The sequence below is a fragment of the Melospiza georgiana genome, chromosome 1 (assembly GCF_028018845.1).
Source record: "Melospiza georgiana isolate bMelGeo1 chromosome 1, bMelGeo1.pri, whole genome shotgun sequence".
In the NCBI taxonomy this organism is placed as follows: domain Eukaryota; kingdom Metazoa; phylum Chordata; class Aves; order Passeriformes; family Passerellidae; genus Melospiza; species Melospiza georgiana.
Window position 1 is genome coordinate 40,628,897 of NC_080430.1, and position 24,069 is coordinate 40,652,965.

General features: G+C 38.9%; 1 protein-coding gene across 1 annotated transcript; it reads right to left on the reverse strand.

Annotated features, from left to right (window-relative positions):
* Positions 1 to 824: 824 nt before the first annotated feature.
* Positions 825 to 23,095, reverse strand: AZI2 (5-azacytidine induced 2). The gene is made up of 8 exons (XM_058018764.1): positions 22,991 to 23,095; positions 14,470 to 14,699; positions 11,897 to 12,022; positions 11,472 to 11,571; positions 9,669 to 9,817; positions 7,128 to 7,189; positions 4,297 to 4,412; positions 825 to 1,526 (listed from the first exon to the last, which is right to left on the reverse strand). Exons 2-8 carry the CDS (start codon positions 14,692 to 14,694, stop codon positions 1,138 to 1,140), a joined length of 1,167 nt encoding a protein of 388 aa, XP_057874747.1. The 5' UTR covers positions 14,695 to 14,699; positions 22,991 to 23,095; the 3' UTR covers positions 825 to 1,137.
* Between the last annotated feature and the right edge of the window lie 974 nt (positions 23,096 to 24,069).

The window sequence follows — 24,069 nt, forward strand, 5'->3', positions numbered from 1 at the left end:
CTTAACCCTGTTGTATTAAGCCAGATATGAAGCAGAGAAGTTTACAAAAAAACCCCAAAAACATAAATTATGCTCGTCTAGAAACAGTTCATGGCCTTAAGAGGAAAAAAACAATGAAAAAGTAGTGCCTAGACACCCATAATCTATAAAGCAGGTAGCTGGAATTCCAGTAGCTCTGGTTCTCAGTGGCATACTAAAGACACCACAAAAATACTTATTTTTGTATATCAACAATGCAACAACACCAAGTCTGATTAAATTAAGGCTTTGTTTCTTTAACAAAAGAAAAATTAGTAGCCTTCACTACCACAGGAATGAAGAGTCAGAGTTGTGGTGCTGTGCAAAGGAGGCACAATATGGAAAACTGCACTGTGAGCACGCTGGGTCTGTGGCAGCAGCACTGCAGTTACAGCAGCTTCCTTCAGCAGGAACTGAGGGAAACAAGCTGAACCTCCAGGATTCACAGTGGGCAGCAGCAGCAGCTTTACTTACGGTCCTTGACCTTTCACAATCAAGCCCTAAATGGGGCAATCAAACAGCATAGCCTAAGGGTGGTTCTTCTGCCACTGTCTCATATAAATCAAGGTTGGAACAAAAAACAAACCAAACTCACCTTTCTCAGTTAGATATTACAGAAAAATGCATTTACAAACCAGAGGAATCAAAGCTAATTGAAAGGAGGAAGGAAGAGAATCCAATTCTTCATATTATCCTTATTCTGAAAAAGAACACTGTCAAAATATAAGCTCAGAGCTGGTTCAAGTTCTAACACTGGATGCCAAGTACTTTCTTGATAACATATAAATAGCAAACAAATACAGAACTGGATTATTTTGTTTTATTCCACAAACTCACTTTTCATTGTAACCTTTAGCAAATGTATGTCATTTGCAGTACAAGACTATCTAGGCCCCATACCAGATTTCTTTGTATTTACATTACACCAGCACAGCTTTAACATCAAGGAACTCACTCCTGATTTACAGCAGAGGAAGACTCAGCTTTCTGATTTGGAACTAGAATTAAAAATAAAGAAAGAACATTTCAAGCAATTTGTTTTCTCTCCTTAAAAGTTCGAGCATTAAGGTGCCTATTCAGAATCACTCCAAAAATGCCTCAGTTCATTCTAAAAATTGTTTAACTCTTGTGCAGACAGTTTTGATTACACTGATCCAGGTAATCTGCTGGACAGTTTAACAAAGTTGGATTATTTTTCATTTCCCAAAACATATTCTCATTGGGCTTTGGAGGACTTGGGAATACCCAGGAATTATCTTCCAGAGAGCTCTTTCCATAGGAATGGTGTTCCTGAAACATTTTGCTGTCAGCTGGAATTGGTCTCTCATCTGTCCAAGCTTGTAGGGTCACCCTTTCTGATGGGACACGGGCATCTCTCAGCAGAGGGGGAGACACAGCACTGCCGAGGGCTTTGTCGTTTTGTGACAGGTTTTTATGCACTACCCCAGATGTCAGATTCACCTTTGAAATGTTCAAGTCAACACATTGCACTGGTGCAGTACAGGCAGCTGAAGGAAGAAGATAAAAAAGATTTTAAAATTACATTATCTAATGCATTTTTCATGTACCCCAAATGTACTACAGTCTAGCAGGGATGTTAAACACAGTTTCTTCAAGCCACAAGTTTTTGGACCATATTCAGTAACTACTTGAAATCTAAAAACAACATACTACCCTCACCAGTCTCAAGATGAACCCAAAATCCTGACATCATAATGTCTAAAACACACCCAACTCCAAGGATATCTCCCAACTCCTATTTCAACACAGATAAACTGATGGATCTTTCTGACCAGACTGAAATGAATGCTGAAACAGAGACCATTTTCACATGCTGGAGAAATCATCCAGATGCATTAGACTGAATGCTGCTCCCTATTCTACTGATTCTTTAACAAGTAGTATTCTTGTGCCATCCAGAACCCAAATTCTCACTGCCTATGAAGCAGTAAGAGGGAAACACGTAGTGTTCACAGGTTCTCTTGTCCGACTTTCAAAAGTAAAGTGACAGACTGCAATGTTCAGCTATGTGACATTCCAGAGGAGTTTTAAACTGTTAGGGGGGGTGGGGGATTTTGAAACAGAACAGGATCTACCTCAAATGGAAGAGCTGTACCTTCAACACACATCTGAACATATGGCCAAATACAAGCAGGTAATTTTGTTTTGTAGTGATAATTTACATAAACATGTAATCAGAGTAGATTAATGCCTCCTGAGTTAAAACTCACATCATACATAGAGTTTTCTAGAGCAGCTGTTAATCTTGAGCATGAATTGTAATTTTTAACCTTTGTTCTTAAGGGACAGAAAAAGAAGCTGGTATCTTGGTCAAAGAATACAACTTCTATTTGTCACAATAAATTAAAATTTGTGGATGTCAGCCCAAACCACCTTCCAATACCATGGGCATCGTGTCTGAAAAACATGCAAGGCACTGGATTTGGCATTTTTGTGCTGGCAGGGGTAAAATGCAATTAGAGGCCCACAGACCTTTAGAAGTTCGAGAAAAATTGAATCCACTAAAATAGATTGAAAAAAAAACCCAAAAAAACTCCCAATAAACCAACTAAAACCACACAAATAAAAACCACCACCACCAACAACAAAAAAACAACCCCACAAGCACATCCATTTGTTGAAAATTCCTCCATACGTAACACATAAAATGCCTCTCTACATTCTAAGTAGAATCCACAAGTTAACTGATACTGTTCATGTCCCACACAAAGTAATGAACACGTGTTCTGCAGAATTAATGCACCTCTGACAATGGCAGCTGGTCTGTAAATGCCAAAAGTCAGTACTAGAGGTATAGGAAGTGGAAGGCTTCAGTCAATTGTACCCATATTTTGCATAAGCCAAGATTTGTCTATAAATACAAGCAAAGATATATCTGCACTGCATTCATAAGTGTGGCTGATGACCACAAGATTAGACCTGTCCACTCTCACATACTTCTGAAAAATTACTGAAAAAAGTCTACAGATGAAAAGGCAAAAGTCCACTGTTTCCTGATCAATCAAGAATGCCTTCTGTGGCTGTGGATGAACAACTGCATAAGAACTGCAGAAAATGAGTCTCCTCACCAAGGAGAAGAGAAAAGTAAGTAGTTGTGTAGTGGCAAGACAGGTAACTGCAAATTAAAAGTAAGGACATAAGGACTGTATGTGATCACATCAAACCTTGACAGATCTAAGATTATTTAGACTCATTCAGCTGCCAGTTTCTCTGCTGCAGTTATTTGACAAACATGTTTTAGAATTATAGGAACACAGACTCACCTGGTAACAATATGGCCAAATCTACAAAATGTGTTGACAGTTTGTATCAGCCAAGTACCAGAGACAAAGTGATCATTAGTCACTGCTGACCACAAAGGCAGGGACTGCTCGGGAGGTGAATCCTGTCATTACCTCACTGAGCTGTTTAGAAACAAAATGTCTTGATCTGGTAATGGACAGGGACATCAGAGACTGTCACCAGTACATTGTAACCAAGTCCACTGTCTTCCACCGGTATTCTGAGCACAGTAAAGATCACAATTGAAGTGAGCAGAAAACAAAGGAAATTAACTCTTTACCACAGTTTGTTTGCCTGACAGTCTAGCATTTGGCTTCAGAGAAACATATGTATGGAGTAGAAGAACTGTCTGATGAAATGCTCATGGAAAATTTAAATAATTTATGTGAAAAATATTTAACCCTTGAAATTATTTAAGGCAGCTTTGTTTCCCCAGTATTCTGACATTCAGAAAATGTCACACTGTGTAGCATTTCTTCAGAAAAGACAACTTTTCTGAATAAAATACAAAGAAATAGGGAACAATAAGGAACTTCATTCTTTTAAAGTCTGATTTTAAAATGTTGCAAATTTAATACTTCATATATTCTGCACTGGGAAAATAAGACTGCATTTGCAAAAAGATTTTTTCCCTCCTAATATGAAGTAGTTGTGGTAAAAGGTCAAATACGAGTAAACTTAACACCTCAGCCTTGTGCACATAAGCAACACTTGACTGAGAAAAAAGCCACAAGGGGAACAGAATACAGTACTGAAGAAAAAACACATCAGCAACACCTTTATGTGTGAAGTTGACCAGTATGAGACAGAAGCAAAAGCAGAAAATGGGGAAGCTGGAACCATAATACAGTCTAGCTTATCAACTTCAATTGATGAGATTCTGATAAGATATGATAGCTGGTTTATTTTTAAAATGCTACAGCTTGCATCAATGGTTTGTGTTTGTAAGGTCTGTTACTGCCAACACTGACTTGCCTTTCTTGGCTCCTGGTGGGTTCCTTTTCAGTTTTCGCAGGACCTCAGCTTGCTTGTCAGTCACTACACGCAAATTGGACATTTCTCTCTTCAGGTCCCAATAGGTTTGTTGCAAACTTTCAAAACAAAAATTTATTACAAGTTAAATATTGCTGCCTCTAAAGCAGCCTATCAACATGCCTATCAAGTGTTGACTGTTAGTAAATTGTTCTGCAAATTTTGTTGGAGTACCCTAACTGTAACTGGACTGAACAGTACTGAGAATTACCTTCAATGGATGGACCTTTGTATATAATTTGATTCTTACCTATTGCAATATACAATGCATTATATATTGACATACTAGGTAATAATAATAATTTCAACTCTCCAAAGGAAAGAAACATGAAGCTTACTTTTCATTTCAGTATCTGAAACTAACCATCTTCCAATAAAATTAGTCATCTCAAAGGAATACTTTAGTTAAAGTGACACCAGGTTATAAAAAAGGCAGAGTGTTAACTCTGAATATCTTTCAGTAAATGACCACATACCCCAACACATACTATGAGCCTAGTAATACTGATTTATTTTTATTTCAAATAATCAAGAACCAGTATTTGCGTCTTATACCATGCACATTGCTACACTGAATTCAGACTAAATACCTGAGACCCAAACTGGGCATACATACAGAGTCCAATCTAAAATATAAATCATACTCTTTCATATTCAAGGCCTCCAATTTGTGTTAATACACTGCCTCACCAGACAGTGTAAAAAATAGTGTTCCAATTCATTCTCTAAGACAGCATAATAGAAGAAACATATTTAGCAACAGCAGCACTGTTCCAACACTGATGTTTCAGGTTAATAACTGGTAAGAAAATTAAGAGGGGGGGAAAAAAAGTCAGCATTACCATATGTTTCTTGGTAAAATTTCTAGCAAAGGCTCACTGAATATCACATTTATGTTGATTAATAATTAACTTAGTGTTCAAAGACATAAGGATGTAGTTACTTCAACTTAAACATGAATGCAATGATTTAATGCTTTTTTAATGATTAACATCCTACCAAAACACATTTATTGAAGACAAATATAATGGACGAGAGTTTCCAGAATTTTTTCCTCCTCACTACATTCACTGAAGGCATTTATTTCAAAACAGCTCAATATCTCAAGCTACTGAGATGAGTAAGAATTAATAAGCTTTATAACAGTATGTAACACTATCCTTCAAAAATAACAATATAGGATCACTCCTGCATGAAATATCAAGCACAAATGTGGTCAAAATCACTCTGAGAAGTGGCTATTATGCAAGTCAACACTGAGAGAGTTCCCTTAAAGAAACAGAACTTCTGTCCACAGAAATAATTCCCCGGAATACAAAAGTTCAGATGCATAAAGTTCTGTTAAAGAACATAGGAAGGTGTTATTTTAATAAATAATGTGTTAAGTGTCACCAGTTCTGACTAATAGGAAGTTAAAATTTTCAGAACTGATATTTCAAGAAGTTCAGCTAAACCTGTGGCCTTTCTACTGCAGACTCCTTTTGGCTCTTTCAACTCTTAAGAGCTGACAATTTTACAGCTGATGTGGCAACCACACTTCCTTAATTCTCATGTTTTGGTCTAAAAAATAAGATCAAAAACTTTAGTTATGTTAAACCAGAACTGTCCAGTATTTAACACAGAAGTGGCAAATACAGGGACATCTCAAATATCTGCCACCAACCAGAAGGAAAGTGCTTGAATTAATTTTTTAAAATGCATTTAGCAGTTTTACAAGCATCTTGCAAAGGGTTGCAGGTACCAGAATTCCACTTAAATCACATGCAACTGATTTTAATTGTTTTTGTGGATACTGGCCTAGAATCCCATTGCAAAGCCTAATTTTCAAGGAATTTGTAATTGAAAACCAAGGATTCCCCATGCCTGGAATTCCCTGCCTTCTAACATGTGATATGAACCTTCACTATGACAGCCTGTTTAAATGTACAGCAAATTAGATTTGCACACTGAGAATTTAAAGTCAGATTTGCAGGCTGCTCACAAATATTAAGTAACTAGTTTCCAGAAAGTTAACTAGGGGCAAATGCCTCCATTTCCTATAAAAAGCAGGATTGCTTGCTACAACAAATGTTTCTCATAGGAGGTTTTTTGAGTGTTTCCTCCACAGATTTTTGGATGGGCTTACATATTTATTACACGTTTAGTATTTATATTACAATAAACACTATAGAGTCCATATGCTCTTTTAGATGGCTGCCACCTGAGCACCACTTGATGGAATATATCTGCTCTGATTAGTAATTATTTGATCAAATGATCAGTTTAATCAGAGCAGTGATCAAAGAGATAACTGCTGTGTGTTGAGAGAACATATTTTATCAGGTGTGTGGGGCTGACAGCAAAGCTCCAGGAGGAACCACAGGAATAAGTATCCAGTCAAGGTGAAAGGACAAAGTGTGATTTGTGTGTAGTGTGTGCATTGTTAGCCTCACTGCACCAGAGAACAGATGATGGGAAGTGTCTGTATGTTCTCTTTCAGGCTGAAAAGTCTCTTCAACACCCAAGGAAGCAGCAAGGCCCACTGCACTAAAGCCTGGTATTGTGAAGGGCTGCTCTTCCCTCTGGTGGAAAATGCTGTAAGTGCACCAAAGGCATAACTACCTAAATATTCATACAAACACAACAAAGGAAAAAAATGTACAATGATCTTGCTAAATAACTATACTTAGACTTTCAGTGAAATTATGAAACTTGAAATAACACACCTAAAGAGTCAGCAAGAATAATTTATTTGTTCAAACAACTGTCCCTCTGTAAACTGAAGTATTTCATACCTCTGGATGTCTTGCCTTTGAAGGTGGTCTCCATGTAATGGATTTTCCTCTTGAGCCTGGTCCTGCATAACAGAGTGAAAGGAAAACAGAGAATGAATGAACATGATTTCAGATCTTCTCTCTCAAACAACAGCAGTGAAACTCCAATTTGCCTAATACTGAAATTCACAAGAAGTTTTCATTTGTGTTAGCTGCAGTGGGTTTCAAAAGTGGATTTCAATTCTACTAAGAATTTCCACTAAGAAATGCTTAAACTACCTACGTACATGAAGGCATTGTTCAGCTACCTCCATACTCTTCTTTCTTAAAACAGCTGAACTCTCAGAATTAGAGATAGACTTTTCATGTCCATTTAAGAAAGTAATCATTCTCAATTTCTGCTTTTTAAACAGTCTTTTTTTTCTTCTTTCTCTGTCACGGTATATAAAGATCTTTAACTTCAAGGAAGCTGTTTCAGTATAGATTTACTTCCACAAGTCTCTTTTATAACTTTATAACATAACAGAAAATAATTTATGTTAATTTGTTAAAAATAACATAACAGAAAATAATTTATCTCTTCAGTCTGAAAGACTACTTTAAAATTGCACATATAGGCAGCCACACTGAATTTACCAGGATTGTTTAAGAAATCAAACATTGGACTCACTTTGTTAGCTGTGCTTCTATTAGACTCTCACTTGTGATGAGCTCCCTCCCTTTCATATCCCTTCTTTCCATGTTCCCTTCCTATCATCCCATCTAGCCAAAGCTGTTATGGATTTGATCCCTTTCAAGTGGCTTTAAGACAGGCTGCACATATTTCAAGCAACTTGTTAATGTACGCACTGCATCAACTACAATGTTAAACTTGAGTAAGAATATCTTAAAGTACAAAAAATAGAAAGTACACTTGCCTAAGGTAGAAAACATTTGAAAACATGTTTTCCTGTTTTCATTTTCATTATTACCTATTACATTCATTAGCTAATGTAATGAAAATAAGTAATAATGAAAATACCAGCTGAGCTGAAATAATGCTGATTTGTCATTGCCCATTGATCACACTTGACTGTATTTCACCTGACAGATTTTCCCCTCCTGAGCTTTATCACCATCTCCCAAAGGTTTAAATTCATAGCATAAAAAAGTTGCACTGTATTACCCCATATTTGAAAACATGCACTTTATTTCCTGTATTAAGCAGTTACCAGGATCAAGAAGAAATTGTATTAAAGACAAGCAAAAAAAACCAACCCCCCCCCCCAAAAACCAATGTAACAAAACCTCCCAAAACAAAACAAAAAGCTGTTCCCTGTATTTGCTCTGTGCAACAAAAGCTGCTGGCATAAACATTATTTAAACAGTGTCACATGCAGTATTCCTTACAAATGCTATTTTAGTCTGTTCTCTCTGACATCACTCACTCTCACAATACAATCTGTAATTATTTATGCAGCTGTTACTCCGTTCTAGAGTTACCCGAAGACACCAGAACTTCACACAAGTTACAGCAGGCCTTCAGATTTACAAGTTATTGAAGGCACCTGAAACAGCTCCAGACCCAAGTGAAACAACCAACAGTAAGGGAAGTTAACAGAACACCTCACATGCTTTATCCCCACCTAGTGGAAAAACTGCAGACTCACGCAAATGCTGTGTGATACCAGATTATATAATCATCATTATTAATGACCATAAGGAATGTAAAACAGTCTGCCTCCTCAAACACTCACATTTAAATGTTTTACATTCACTGTGTGACTTCAGTGGGACTGCAGAGTCCTAGAGACTGGCACTGTACCTTTATCAAAGGTAAGATGGAAAGAAGAAAGAATGCGCTAGACAATAACTTAGTGCTTTTTGTTACGGTTATCTTCATTTTCTTTTTGAGATCCTAACAACACCTAGGTTACAAAATGTGTCCCTCAGAACAGATACTTGTCCCAGAAATGGCAGGGAAGGGTGCCAAAAGAGGAACTTTCCTGACAAGCTTCATGCAACTACCCTGAAGAAAAGTGCCATACCTCCTTAAACAAAGTTCATGACATCTTTAAACGTTAGCATCCCGTTGCTATTAAAAAAAAAAAAAGAAAATAACAGAGGCCAGCTTTTGTCCAAACTTTCTTAGCAGCCCAGGTTACACAGAACTTCAGTGGCTACTTATAAAAAAATCATAAAGCTTTATTTTCTGTTGCTATATGGGCAACAGCTGGGAAATCTCACCCTTATAGAATCATAGCATATCTGGAGTTAGAAGTGACCTGTAAGGATTAAGTTCAACTCCCTGCTCACTGCAGTACTACCTAAAGCTAAACTTTCTAATTAAGAGTGTTATCCAGACACTTCTTAAATTTCGACAGGCTTGATGCCATGAACACCTCCCTGAGAAGCCTGTCCCTATTTCCAAGAAAAATGACAGCCTACGAAAATATTTAAGGTTAATTTTACCAAGATATTAATATTCATATATACGTCACCTTTTTGTTAACCCTTGATTTTGATTGACCTTGGGGTTTAAAAGTAACTATTAATACAAAAATTCCTTAAAAATTAAGGTACCTTCTGCTTGGAATTTTGCAACTCCTTCCTGAGACTGTTGCACTCTTCCTTGAGTTTTTCTAGATCTTGTTCCAGACTATGCACTTTCAGGTCACTGCTCAGCTTCTCTAATTCCCAGTTAGCCGGAGTACAATTCAGACTTTTTATCACTGTGAAGAAGACAAACAAGACAATTAGATTCCAATCTCAGTCCAAAGAACATAATTCAATATGCAAGATGTTCTTCAATCAGCCCATGCCTTACAAAAACATTATATTCTGGAGAAACTGGAGTCCATGGCAACAGGGAATTATAACACTGGTAATGCTGTTATTGGTCTATTTTCTGGGTTTAAAGCATGGAGCCCTACTTTCTAGGAAAGCTAGACATTTGACACAGAGAAAAACGAAGTACTAGCACAAAAAGGCACTGGAAATAAAAAAATCAATTTATGGCAAATACACATCATATATGCCAACTTGCATACTTCTCACATGCTCTGAAAACATGACTCTTTTTGCCCTCAGATTTGTATTATTACAACACTTACCATTACGTTTTCCCCAAGTTTAACATCAAGAAGTTGCACACAGAACAACAAAAGATACAATCCAAACAAAAGGGGAAAGCATAAAAGTTACACAAATCTTGTTAGACTGAAGCAATTCACATGGTGAGAAGCAACTTAAGCTGATGCTACCATCAGATCAGTAGCAGGGCAATAGTGAGACAGCAAGAAAAGAAGGAATGTGACAGGAAGAAACGCCACAAGTTTTCAACTGCGTGGTACACTTATTTCCAGAATTAATAGTTTAAACAGCCTTAAGTTACACTGATTCTTTTTTTTTTTAAACAAGGTACTCAGAGTCCACTTATGAGTAAAACTGAATTACAAACAAGGAAATCATCACATTTTCAGAGCTCTCCTTACAAACTCTGCAATTCTTACCTCCTGAAACGATGACATCCTCAACAGTGATACTAGCACTACCTGCAATTTGTTTTTCTAGGTTTAAACATTTGTGCAATTGAAGTAGTGCATTACATACATGTTTAAGGTCCTCTTGGAGAGTAATGAAATTCATGCACAGCCATACTCAAAAGTGCCTTTCAAATGACTGCATTTGTACATACTCTGAAGTCAGTCCATACTCTATACAGATGGCATCTTTTTGTAACTAAATAAAGGGGTTTTTTCCTTCCATGATGTTTTGTTTTACGCATCTATCACATACAGAGCACTCTTTACAACTGCAGTAAGAGATGCTGGATTTGGGCTTTTGGAATTGCCAGGATATAATGTTATTTTCTCCTTCCTCTTTTCACCAGGCTCTCTACAACCAACATCTTTCTACTTTCCCTCATTTCCCAGCCAGCTAAGTAACTGTTGGCAACTGCAGCTGTTGCTATACAACATCCTCTTGTATTTGTTGATCCAACAGCAAGACAAAGCAATATGCTGGACCCTCTACAGGTGCCAGAGGAAGTGGGATTGACTGAATGATCTTCATACTTGAACAGGCCTGTGCCCTGCTCTGAGGAAAAGGTGCTGGGGTCCAGAGAAGCACATGACCCAGCCTATAAACTGTTAGGTGGTGCCCATTTCTCAAATTTGTCAATCACCTAGGGTGGGAGAACACAGCAGCCTTAGAATATACGTTTCACCATTCACGAGAATGAAGACAAGTTCAAAGTACCTCGCTGCTGTTCATGCCTCTCTTACCTTGCCCCTGTACAGGGTTAAGCCTCTTCATGCCCCAAGATCACAATATAACCACTACAGCTCCTCAACATACCTTAAGATGAAGTAACCAAATGCATACCTTGCTGAGTTTCCACTTCAGTTCTTAGTTGTAACAGCTCTACTTCTTTAGATTGCAACTGTTCATTCAAGTTTTTCAAGGATTCCGCACTTTCTTTTGCCTGTTTTTCAGAGGAGAGAAAAACCCCAACCCAAAATAATTTGTGAGGCATTTTTCTATCATGTCAGACAATTCAATAATTTAGAACAAATACAACAACAAAAAATATTACTTTGATTTTTATTTTAAGCATTATTCTAGCCCAGTAATAAAACTGAGGTACATTAAATCGTTATTTCTACAGAAAATATTGTCATGTACTTTAAAAGGGTGATAAAACCAAGACCACAGATCTTAAGAACATAAAGCTCATTCTAGAGTAAACAGGTACTAACTATGCAGTGCTGATAAAGCAAGCCCTGAAGCCATTACTTAAAAAGGCACACCATTTTTTCCAGTTTGCTTTTCAGATGGTCGCGGTCGATGCAGGCCTCTCGGTAGGCTTGGTAGGCCTTATTGACTTGTTCCCGCCCAACCGAGCTGCACTCCTCTTCCGCCCGGGAGCCGAGCACCTGAACGGTCAACACACAGGACAAGGCAGAAGTTTTCTGTGTTATGCTGGGAACTGCAAAATTTTAAGCCTGCCATATTAATCTAACAGCTTTTCCTTTTTTTTTCAGTTTAGATAACAAATTCATCAAATACGCTGATACAGGCCATGTTTTTTACAACAGTGCAGCAAAGGCTGTCTACAGATTCTGAAATCTCTAACAATACTTAATGCTCACTAATTTATAGAATCATAGAGTAGTTTGAATTGGAAGAGGACATTTAAAAGCTCACCTAGTCCAACCCCCCTGCCATGGACAGGGACACTTTCCAGTACACTGCTATGAGTTCACTCCTATGAGTACTTGAAAACTATTCATAAGTTATCATTACTCCCACTGATAATCCCTTAATCATATTTTTTCCAGGCTCCAAAAAAATGTAAACTGCTTTTTGAAAAAGGAGTTTTAAGCATATAAATGCACAAAAAGTTCAAAGGAAGACAAACATAATTACTTAAACGCCTCATAATGTAAATAAAGATTTTTTTTCCCCGCGTATTTATGTACAAAAAGCCAAAGCAGAATAATTTTAGAAATATTTATTAACTTTGAGATTACCAACATCTTACTGCCTGCTATGGTAAAAGACAAGCAAGGCAGAATAACCACTACCCACTGGATTGCTAGAAAAAGGGGAACAGAGTTAAAATATATTCAGTGTTTTTAATATGACAGAAAGAAGTCTTACATCAAATTATATCCATTCATATTAAAAGTTCTTGTTTTAATTAAGTATTGCATTCTCCTTTTCATTCTATTTATCCTGCACACTTCCTTTATGTGTACCTCTTGCAGATATTCACAACAGATTTTCATATATTTTCTTAAAAATTAGGAGTCACACAAAAGAAATTACTAAAACAAAGCACTGACACTCACATATCTTCCTTAAATATCTCCTCTTTAAAGTGTTTGCTTGAAAGAAAGTATGGGAAAACAGGAAGACAGATAGGAAGCTTCTGCCCTTTGCTTTTTTTGTTTATCTGTATGATTCCCTTTAAGTTTTGTCCTTATATTTTCTCCCCCTAATAAAGCCACTCACATAGAACACAAGCCTTAATAAGCTTTCTGGAAGTTTCCATGCATGCTGAAACGACAGAGTCCAAAGGGGTAACTCCCCATATATTTTTTAAGCATACAGGTACATTAGCTATTGACAAAGACTGAAAGTCACTAACAGCCTTGGCCTCCCTCATGAAGCAATTTAGTGGTATTCACGCACTAAAAAGTTTTCTCTACAGAAAACAAAGTAGCATCTTAAGGAGAATTAAGCTAAACCAGGCCAAACCAAAACACACAAGACAAAAAGAATTGTCAAGGTCAAATCCTGTTTATTGTGATTCTGAGTAACAACATAAAAGATGTTACACTCAGCATGGTTCAGGTCTAAAGCTCTATTCCTATTCCCAACATCCCCTTAAACTTTACATAAAGACAGTCTTGAGATGGTTTTCCTTTTTGAGAAAAAGTCAATCCTGTCTTCATCAAGAATTCCCAAATAAGTGTCAAAGCTGTGCCAAGTGTGACTCAAGTGCTTCATTCCAATGCCACAAAATAATACACACTTGGAAAGCTTTTAAGAGTCAGTAGCATAGTTAGGAGAAAAGTCCTAAATAATGTCTCAGCTCTAACACTAGGATCTATCTTTACATCTTATATAAGAAAGCAATCTATCAAAGTCAAGAACTTCTGCAGTACAAAGACACTCAGTGCTGAACAATGGATGTACATTTCATCACAGCATTCCTTACTTGGAGAGAAAAACTTGTGCCCTGGTCAATTTTTAGCTTTAATGAACTTCACTAGTTTATGGCCATGAGAAACTGCTTATAAAACAAATTCCAATATTCATTTACATTTCAGAATTATTGCATCAAAAACCAGCCAGCCAACATCTATGTTAGGCATTTCAACTTTGCATTTCACACTTGAGGCTGTGATTAGCTAGACCTAGCTGGATATTCTTACCAACCAATTCTTCCTTATCATTTTGGTATGCTTAAGGGTCTTTTGACACACAGTTCCTGGATTCTGATAATTTACAAGCTTTGCACCTCACTGTTCAACAATAGTGTGTCACATGTGCCTAAGCTAATAAACACCACGAAGTGGCACCCAAACTACAGTGACGAATTCTATGCAATTAGACATCTGTCTGAATCAGCCACTGTCTTTGCATTGCATCATGTATGTGCCCAGTGAGAATCAAAAATGCCAGTATGACACAACTACACTACCAGAGGAACAAACTGCATTTCACTTAAATAAATAAAACAATTTATAAAAACTTTTTAACATGGAAATTATTTCAAGTATTTATTTCAAATCCTTAACCCTCTTCTCTGCCATCCAGCCAGGAGCAAAAAAGAAGCTGCTACCAGAAACTGGTATATCAACTATTTTCTTACCTTCTCTTCTAAAATTCTCACTTTTTTTTTTAAGAAGGAGTTCTCCTTCTCTGTCTCTTTCAGTCGTTTCTTGATATCTTCATATGCAGTGACAAGTGCAAAGTGTGAGGCAACAGACTCATCTCCACTATAGGATGGAACAGGAATATCACTGTCTCTCTTGTGAGCATTGTCTGCTTTTTCATGGTTCAAAATACAGATGTCATCCTCTACCAACTCCTCCATGACAGCTGTTAAAAAGACAGATACAAGTGCTAAGTTTTCACAAAGACAAATTCATCAGAGAGTCTGAAAACCTTCCAAAATAATACTGCAGGGTGTTTCTGTCTAAGTATGACAAGACAAGAGTGAATAATCAGGAAGTATCTTAATGTTGCAGAAAAATCTTGAAATCCATGTCACCTTGAAAATACACTGTTTAGAAAAGACACATTTCACTGTTACTTGATATAAATATTGAGTACCTATCAGATGTAGGAACCCTCAAATTCATTTTTATTAAGACTTAAAACCAATGTAGAATTTGGCTGGTACCAACTATCTGAACTCCAAAGGAATATTATATCAGGGCTTTTGCAAGCTGGCACTGAGCAGTAAAAGAGTACAGTTCCAACAAATCAACCAACTCCTGTGGTTCCTGAGCACAAGTGCCAAAGCCTCTTTATTTTTGAATGCAAATACTTATATTTTTCCAAAACATTAAAATAATCTTAAATAATCTTAAATTACACTTTTATTTGTCCTTAAAGAGACTGCATGGGTAGCTATTCTTTCCCTGGTCACAGTAGAAAACCTCCTTCTGAACAATTACAGTAATTTTTGACTGAAAATATGATGAGAATGAAAACATGCACAGTAACATGATCTGCCTCAATATGTGTGGAGAAAACTGACAATAATCTCATCATTAGTAAAGTGTCACTCTAAAATACCTGGCAGATCCATGTGAATTAAAAATGCAAAGTAGATGTTACACTGAGCTTTTGTTACAACCTCCATCATTCAGACACAGCAAAACATTCAAAAAAGAAAATACAATCTTAAAGAAATTCTATATATTTTCTTGAGCAACAGGTCTCAATGGAAAACCCCCAAAAGCATTTTCTTTAAGAGTTACAAGTTATCTGGAACAAGTTTTGGTGTTTATTTAAAAACAAGCCAACCTCCAAAATGCAAAAACAACTAACCAAAACCAGACACATCTCATTTAGTTATGAACATCAAGATTACTTGTATTCATATGCAGTAGTAAGAAATGCTACTAAGTGCCAGATAATACCACCGCCCTTGAAGCAAACTAGTGATGTGACTTCTACAAAAAGCAGACTTTTATTTTTTCCCCTTCAACAAATCCTTAGGTTCCTGATGATTAGCTAATGAACCAACAGAAATGCTGGAATGAAAGAACTGAGCATAATGAAGACAGCTTTTTGTACTGCAGGAAAAACTTACTTCAACAGAAAACCGACTTGCTCAGCAGAACTTTGCAGAAAAGGCAGGCATTAGTGAAAAAAAACCACAGTCACAATTGCTGCTTCTACTGTGTATTTGCTATTTGAATTCAAACTAAACTTCCATTTGTTTATAGATACTGGACTTCCATTTGTTTATAGATTACAAGAAGTAAAGGCCTGGAGCTTGTCTGTATGGTCAAATATCTCTCACCATGCTGGAAAGCTTTCAGAGTGCAGCATTATGAAGAGCTGTACTACAGCTACTGCTGAACAATAGTGCTGTTATCACATTTGTCTCAATTTGCTCCAAGCCAGTTAGACAACATGATAAAAAACTGTGACAGCTCATTTCTACTAAATAAGACAGCAGTGGAGTTTTTCAACAGTGAAAAAAGACAAGAATACTACAAACCAAAGCTGAGCTCCTTTTAATGGTTATGTTCAGGAGGTGAATAGATGCCTTGTATGTTGTTTGATGCATTCTGACAAAAAAAGTAGCCTAAGCTTCCCTTGCTTGTTGCTCTGCCTTGAATATTCTGTGATATTTAAGTAGAAAGAACCCTGCAAGAAAGGTTTGCTTCCCTTTCATTGTAAGCACAGTATCACTCCATGCACAAGGTGACCTTCACCAAAAGCACCACATCATTCAAACTGCATTAACTGACTGAAGGAATTGCTCATTTTGTCTTCCAAGATGAGCATAACATACCAGCTTATCCTCCCCCATTTCACCAAAGGCTCTGCAAGTCTTGTCACCCATCTCATCAAATTCCCAAGAGCCTGCCCTCTCAAGGCAACACATCTCCTTTTCTTGGAACACTTGACTCAAATGTCGTTAAAGAAGTGTCACAGCTTATCATTATCTCTCAAAGAAAGCAGCAGATTTGTGACCTTGTACATAACACAGATCTTTGTCCCCATGCTTTCCTAGAGCTCCTAAACCTGAGCATCAGATATTCCCTATTTCTTGCACACATCAGTGCCACCAGGAGATGGCAATATGGGAAAACAGGACCATATTTATTCTGCATTTGTTAACCAGAAGTGCCTTTATGAGCCTCTAGGAGAGAAACACTTTCCAAATAAGACTCAGTATACACAAATACTATTTTATAAATACAAATACACACCTAACCTGCACCTGTCAGGAAGACTAGTTACTCTAACATTTTTTTACTTGAAAGATCTCATTTAGTTTATAGGATTATTCAACTCTGGTTTTCTGATGCTGCTCTCTAAGCCAGAAGTGGAGATTATTTAGAAGAGAAGCATTTAATTCCATATAATTCAAAGGGACTTTGTTTGCACGCTTTTCTAAATTTCTACACTGAAGATAACAGTTCCCAAAAATCCAATATACACATTTCTGACTAACTGTATTGCATACTAAGTGATGACAAGCTGCCATTAAACAGTTCAAGATCAGCAGTACTGTAAAAGGCCATGGTGAAATGCACAGCTCACCCAGCTTTTTTTGCTGTCAGGATAGACAAAACCCTCAGTATAGAAAAAGAAATGTCTGTAAGAAATCCCCGACTCCAGCTGTAGTCTTTGATTTCACCCGAGGACAGGAATCAAAATTTAGATGCCCCAGTACTGTATTACCTCATCTTAAAAATATGAACTGACAGCAACAATCAAGCAAGTGTTTTGATTATTCCACAGGTTATAGCTCCTCAAATCTGGAAGAAGGATGCCAGAAGGTCTTTCAGGATAGTTCACCAAGTCCTGCCACAGACTTCTGCCCTGTTTTAATCAGTTTGACTTCTCCTAATTCAAAGTCACATTTGTATGCACGGCTGAAAACGCCTCAGAGCTGACACTCTGAAACACCTGAGTGAATACTGACCTCTCTGGAGCTGCAATTCATGAGATAATCTGTCCTACAGTAACCAGGTCAGGTGAAAGATTTCTCACTAAAATATTTGAAGTAATATACCGACAAGTTAATGCTTCTGAATACAACTCATGTCCATCTCGGCCTCCTTAAGGCAAACTTCACAATCCCATTTACCACACATCCCATCCCAAGAAAGGTCTTCTTAATACTTTTTACTCCCTTTACTTCTGCACAGTAGCTAAGTGTTTTGCCACTGACAAATATATTTCATTTACACTTTAGAATGATCTGCACACTTAAAACAGCCTACTTAAAAAGGACTTTAATCTTTATGTCCAAAACAAAATACATTAAAGGAGTACCAGTACTACTATTTGTATTAACTAACTAATGTTTAAACTAATGTTTAAAAGCCTACAAACAAAAAACCCAACCTGAACACACTGTTCATAGGAAACAGCATTAAGTTCTAGCAGGACTAATTATGCTCCCTGTTTGTAAGCAAATGAGTTTGAAGAGGTGGCACCACCTAAGTTTTCTTTCACGCAATGTGAAGAACAGAAGAACTAACAGGAACCACTTCTGTTGCTCAACATCGGTTATAGAACAGCTTTGATTCAATACACTGAATATTTTGAGCAAAATAATGTTTTCCCTGTATCTTCCTAATGCTTGGCAGAAACACAGATTTTCTCTTTAAAGAGCTTTAAGAACACTAGTCATTAACACCATGGGATGCAGTTAAATATAAAACACATTCTACATATGAGGAACATGGGATGCAGAGGCTCTAATAGCAAACAGACCGCTGCACAAACAGAGCTCTGTAGTTTGAAATGCTAATCTTATTCTCGGATCAGAAGGAGAGATAGTAAAAGCAGGATTACATTAAATTTTTCCCAGTATGAAGCAGATTCTTATTTTGGCCTAACAGTTGATTTGAAAGAGAATGAAACAACTCTCAAAATATTTCCAAATACCAAATGCAAATAATTTCAAGATGGTTGTTTTCCTGTTTGCCTTCCAGACTCGAAGGGTTCAACTTCCTAATGATAATATGAACAGTTTCCACCTGTTGATAACAACAGCATAATTTTTGTACAGAGAAGGGTATACATAAATGCATGTAAACATAAAAAAACCCTTTAAATTCAAGAAATGCCTTTGAACCAAAGGGACGCTGAGTGAGCATGTTACAACCTTCACCTTAATTTCAGAAAAGCTGTACTGTTTTTTTTTCTTTTTTTTAAAGACACTTCAGCATAGCAAGGAATAATACAGAATTCCTGCAGCCAGCATCCAAAACTCCACACAGTACTTGGAGCGTATGACACAAGATGTTAAAACAAGCAGCAAGACTTCCAGTCTCTTTAAGCATCCATCACTTTGCACCTCTCCTTCAGAAATCTTAGGTTCTCTTTGATTCCAATTGTGAACAGACTGTTCTACAGAGAAAGGCATCACTTTTTACACATACTTGCTCCATTTCAGAGTAATAAAAATTCTCACACATCTCAGCAGCTGCTCACACCCACATCTGCTGCTTTGGCCGCTGCTCATCCTTCCTTTTAGCCAAAGTCCCCAGGCCCAGCGCCCTCCCAGCGAGTCCCTGAGCACAGGGGCACAGCCCAGTGCACTGGGTGCTCCTTCAGAAACACGTCAGCATGGGAGCTGCATCACAGCTCCAGAGCACTTTCATTTCATTGCCTTCAGGAAATGGAAACTCTCTGTCTCTGAGCTCACACACCACATCACTGTAGCTCATCTATCCCGAACATCTGGGTAAGCTACAAAAGCCAAGTAAAATCTCCTTAGGTACAACAGGCAAATTTTTTCAATCTCAAAGTTTTTACAATAAATAATCTCCTCTCACAAGGACCAGAAAAGCAATAAACAGCCCGTTTTATTACAAAAGCGCTTGATAAATTTTACTTTCTCTGAACAGTGTCAGACTCCAGTACCTCCACTGCTAATTTGCAAACCTTATGCATCCTCAATGTAATGTATTCAATCTGCCTTTCTGTGGATGCTGTCACAATAATCACTCTCCCTGACAGCCACCTGAAAAGGGGGGAAATAAAAACCCAGAAGTAGGAATCAATAAAATATTATCCTTTCAGCATCATGTAATCCTGTTTATTAAACGATTACATTTAATGTTGAAAGTAATTAAAAGCAGTGCTGTCAAACAAACCTAAGTAGGACCAAAATGGCTTTTGGCTGTTAAATATCTCTAGTACCAAATATAAGTATCTTGAAAGGTTATTGAAACCCTTCTTTTGCTGTTCATTTATTCCCATTTCAATAGGTTTATAAGGAATAACTATTTCCAAAAGTTTAGAGGATTTGTTTTGGATTTTTTTTCATATCTTGCTTTGTAAACCAAATAGTAGGTCCCACCTCCCAATCACAAGTTTCTTCCTATTCAATTCAATAGATTAATTACAATTCAATAAGTTCACAAGTTCAGTGATAACTCTTTTGTAATTGTATTAACTTTTAATTCAAGTGGAAAAGTGCCTCACCTGTTACAGCTACTGGAAGGCAAGTGAGTCTCACCGATGGCCCTTGCACATCCTGCAACTCACTAACACATCATCTGCAGGTTTCCAAGACAATTTCATCCAAAACAGGATGCCAGCAAATCTGATTCAGGCTCCCTTTTACAAGGGGACCAGATGATCTTGCCAGGGCCTTTTCAACTTGGGCTGTCTTCTAAAATCCTACATTCAGATTTATATGGCAATATTTCAGACAAACCTGGTAATTTGAACCTAAGTTGCACTTAACAGCTTCCAAGTGGATGACTTCGAATATTCAAGCCATTTATGCTTCACTTACCCTCTCAAGCTTAATTTCTTCTCCCCAAAGGTCCTGTCAAATTTTAGTTGCATCTACAGTTTCATACACTAAGAACTCCACATAAAAACATTGTATAATCATGTAAATTACTTAGTTAATGCAAGTATAGTATAAACATTTAGCAAAAACATAAGACTGAGTCCAAAGTGAACCATGGATAATGGGCACAGGTATGGAGTTCAGCAGAACTCCCCACTGACTCCTACCAAGCTGGTTCCTATCCCGACCCCTTTGTTAATCCTAGCATTGCCATCTTAGCAAACTGGATCTCATTATCACTGTTTTATTCAATATGGACTGTCAGACTTCCCCTGTCTAGAAAATCCCTGTGAAAGGATGAAAACATATATCAAAAGGTAAACCCACATTGCATTTTATTCTGTTTCCTTCTACATGTTCTCTTAGCATGTGCAGTGACAGGGGAGTTTCCAGTTTCCTAAGTAGGCAACCTACATTTAACATTTCATAGTGCACAATCTCCAATTCAATGCATCTATTGAAACAATACAAACAAATTTTACTGCATTTGCAACTCTATGATTTTCCAATGCTGTGAGATGAAATTATTCTACTTCTCTGCCCTGAGTACACTAAGTAGTTTGTTCATATATTTGACCAATAATTTTCACACTTTCCCCACCTTCTGAGTGTCACATATAAAAGATATACTGAAATCCAGAGTAGAATACTTGCTGAAATTCAGGCAATCTTAAAACTATCTCTCATTTATTTCCCATTTTTGCTGCACAAAGATATCACTTCACCCTCCTTGCTCTTTTGAAAAACTTTTTACTATTTAATTTTCATTGTAAAGCATAACCTAGCTAGCACTTGGGTAATGGTCACCTCGCACTTTTCTAAACTACAAATGCAGCAAACAAGGTTCTGAATAATTATAAACGTTAGCAAAAAACTGTGTTGGGAGTGAGAAAGTGGCTAAACCCTTCACATAGTCTAATTTAGAGTTCAGTGAACCTGTGTTTTCTGCCTTTTGACTTCACTGAGAGTTTAGATGAAAAAATTCTGCTTAAAATTTGAGGCAATAATCATCTACTTAAGTTATAGGGCAATTATCTGATAAACACTTCTAACAAAAGTGCTGTTATTAAACAGCAATTATTCAAAGAACAAAAAGTAGTCATAATTTTAGATTTCTTTTGGTTTCTACAGTAATTTTAGTAGAATTACTAAAACTCTAAAATAGATGTTGGAACAGATAACTTGGATTATTTGCAGCAGAAGCATGTGATCATAGATCACTATCCCGGAAATGAAAGTTTCCCATAACAACATGTCCCAGAAAACTGTCTCAGAAGAGAAACTGACCTTTGGAGTCCAGAGCAGACTTCACTGTCCTGGCAATAATTCTCCCCTAAGTTCGCTTTTTCCAGAGTCTGTTTCCAGCACACTGATTTTACTGCATACATACAGCGAAAGGCAGTGGGGAAATGAAAGGATTCCTTAAGAAACAAAAAACTCCTAAAAGCACTCACTGGAACAGCTGACACTCACTTCTAAGTTGCTAGGGGACCAATTCATTTAAGGAGATAAGGGTATTTTCCCTACCAGGTGAAACAGCAGGATTTCAAGAGGCAATTTTTTATAAGTTTAAAGCACCACTAGCATACACAACTACCTCAATGCTCATCTACACTTCCTTCTTCCAAACTAACACGGCCTGCAGCACCTGTATTCCTGTCAGATCCAATATTCTATCATGTTTCTGTTTTCACACCCGTAATTTGCTCATTTCCTTTGCCAGACTGCTCTGTACCAAGGCACAAACTGCAGCTCCAAGAACCCACGCAGTTTTTCAACTCGATCAGAGGCAGCTTTGTAGCCAGGCTAAGAGCCTGCCCGAGGCCCAAGCCCAGCCTGCTGGCGGTACCTGTAAGCCTGGCTCACCCTCCCGCCACGGCATGAGCCCTTATTCCGGCCAAGTGTGACTGGGCAGGGACACGGCACAAGACCGACAGGCTGCTCCTTCTGAAACTCAGAAGTTCCACTTCAACATGAGGAAGAACTTTATATGAAGGAGGCAGAGCACTGGAACAGGCTGACCAGGGAGGGCGTGGAGTCTCCCTCTCTGGAGTCATTCAAAACCCACCTGCACACAGTCCTGTGTCACCCTCAACCCGCTCGAGGTGACCCTGCCTCGGCAGACGGGCTGGACTAGATGATCTCCCTTCCAACCCTCAAAATTCTGGGCTTATACGAGGACGACTCTTATTTTAAGGAGAGAAACGAAAGACCAGCCTCTTTTCCCAGGGAGAGTCGCTCCTCTTCCACGGGGCACGAAGCTTCCCAGCACGCCGGGGGAGCCCCGGCCGGGGCCGCCCCGCGTTCCCCCCGCGCCGGGACCAACCTGTCCGGGCCCCGCTCGGCCGGGCGGGTCAGCGGCGGGCGCTCAGCTCGGCGGGGAGGCAGCGCCGCCCCTCGCGGTGTCCGCTCGGGCCCCCTCGGGCGCCCATCGCCCCCAGCCCGCCGGCCCGGCCGCGGTTTCGGCCTCCGCCACCGCGGGGAATTCCCGGGGCTGGGCGCCGCCCCCGCCGCCTTCGAGGAAGTCAACAAACGCCGCTCCCGGTCCCCGCCAACGGGCGAGCGGCGCTCCCGGAAGGAGAGAGGCGGCCCCGCCGGCCGAGCGGGCAGGAAGGAGGGAAGGCGGACTGCAAATCCCGGCGTGCAAGCGGGCCGCCGCCCCGCCTCGCCCCGCCGAGGGCCAGAGGGCTGGCTCCGCCCCGACCTGGGTGGGGCTGCCGCCGGCCCCGGGCCGCCTGGGAGCTGCTGCGGGTCGGCGTTCCCATCTGGAACGCTCTCGCAGAATTGTTAGTGATGGAAGGGACCTCTGGAGATTATCCAGGCCCAGCCTCCTGCCAAGGCAGGGGTCAGCACGAACAGTGCTGCATTAACGCGTCCAGGTGGGTTTGGAATTCCTGCAGACAGGGAGACTCCCCCGACCTCCCTGGTCAGCCAGTTCCAGTGCTCTGCCCCCTCAGTGTAGAGAAGTTCTTCCCCATGTTGAGGTGAAACGTCCTGTGTTTTAGTTTATGGCCATTGGTCTCTGTCCTGTCTCTGGCGCCATCCTCTTGGCATCCACATCTGAGTTATTTATATGCACATTTGAGTTATTTATATGCACTAGTGAGATCCTCTCTCAGGCCCAGCTTCCACAGTCTCGCCTTAAAAGAGACCCCTGAAGGGCCTCCACTGACCCTTTCCAGCAGCTCCTTGGCTTTCCTTGGTACCGAGGAACCCAGAAACGGGCACAGAACTCCACTCTCGTCTGGCAAGGATACAGTGCTCCCTGGCGGTGCCCACTCTTCCAGCACCACTGGGCATCTCCACACGCAGGCAGTCACTAAAAACTCACTTTTCTCCCTTTTCTGAGGCTCACTGCACTCCCTGCCATCATTCAAAATAAGGCTGTAGCAAAGCAATAAAGAT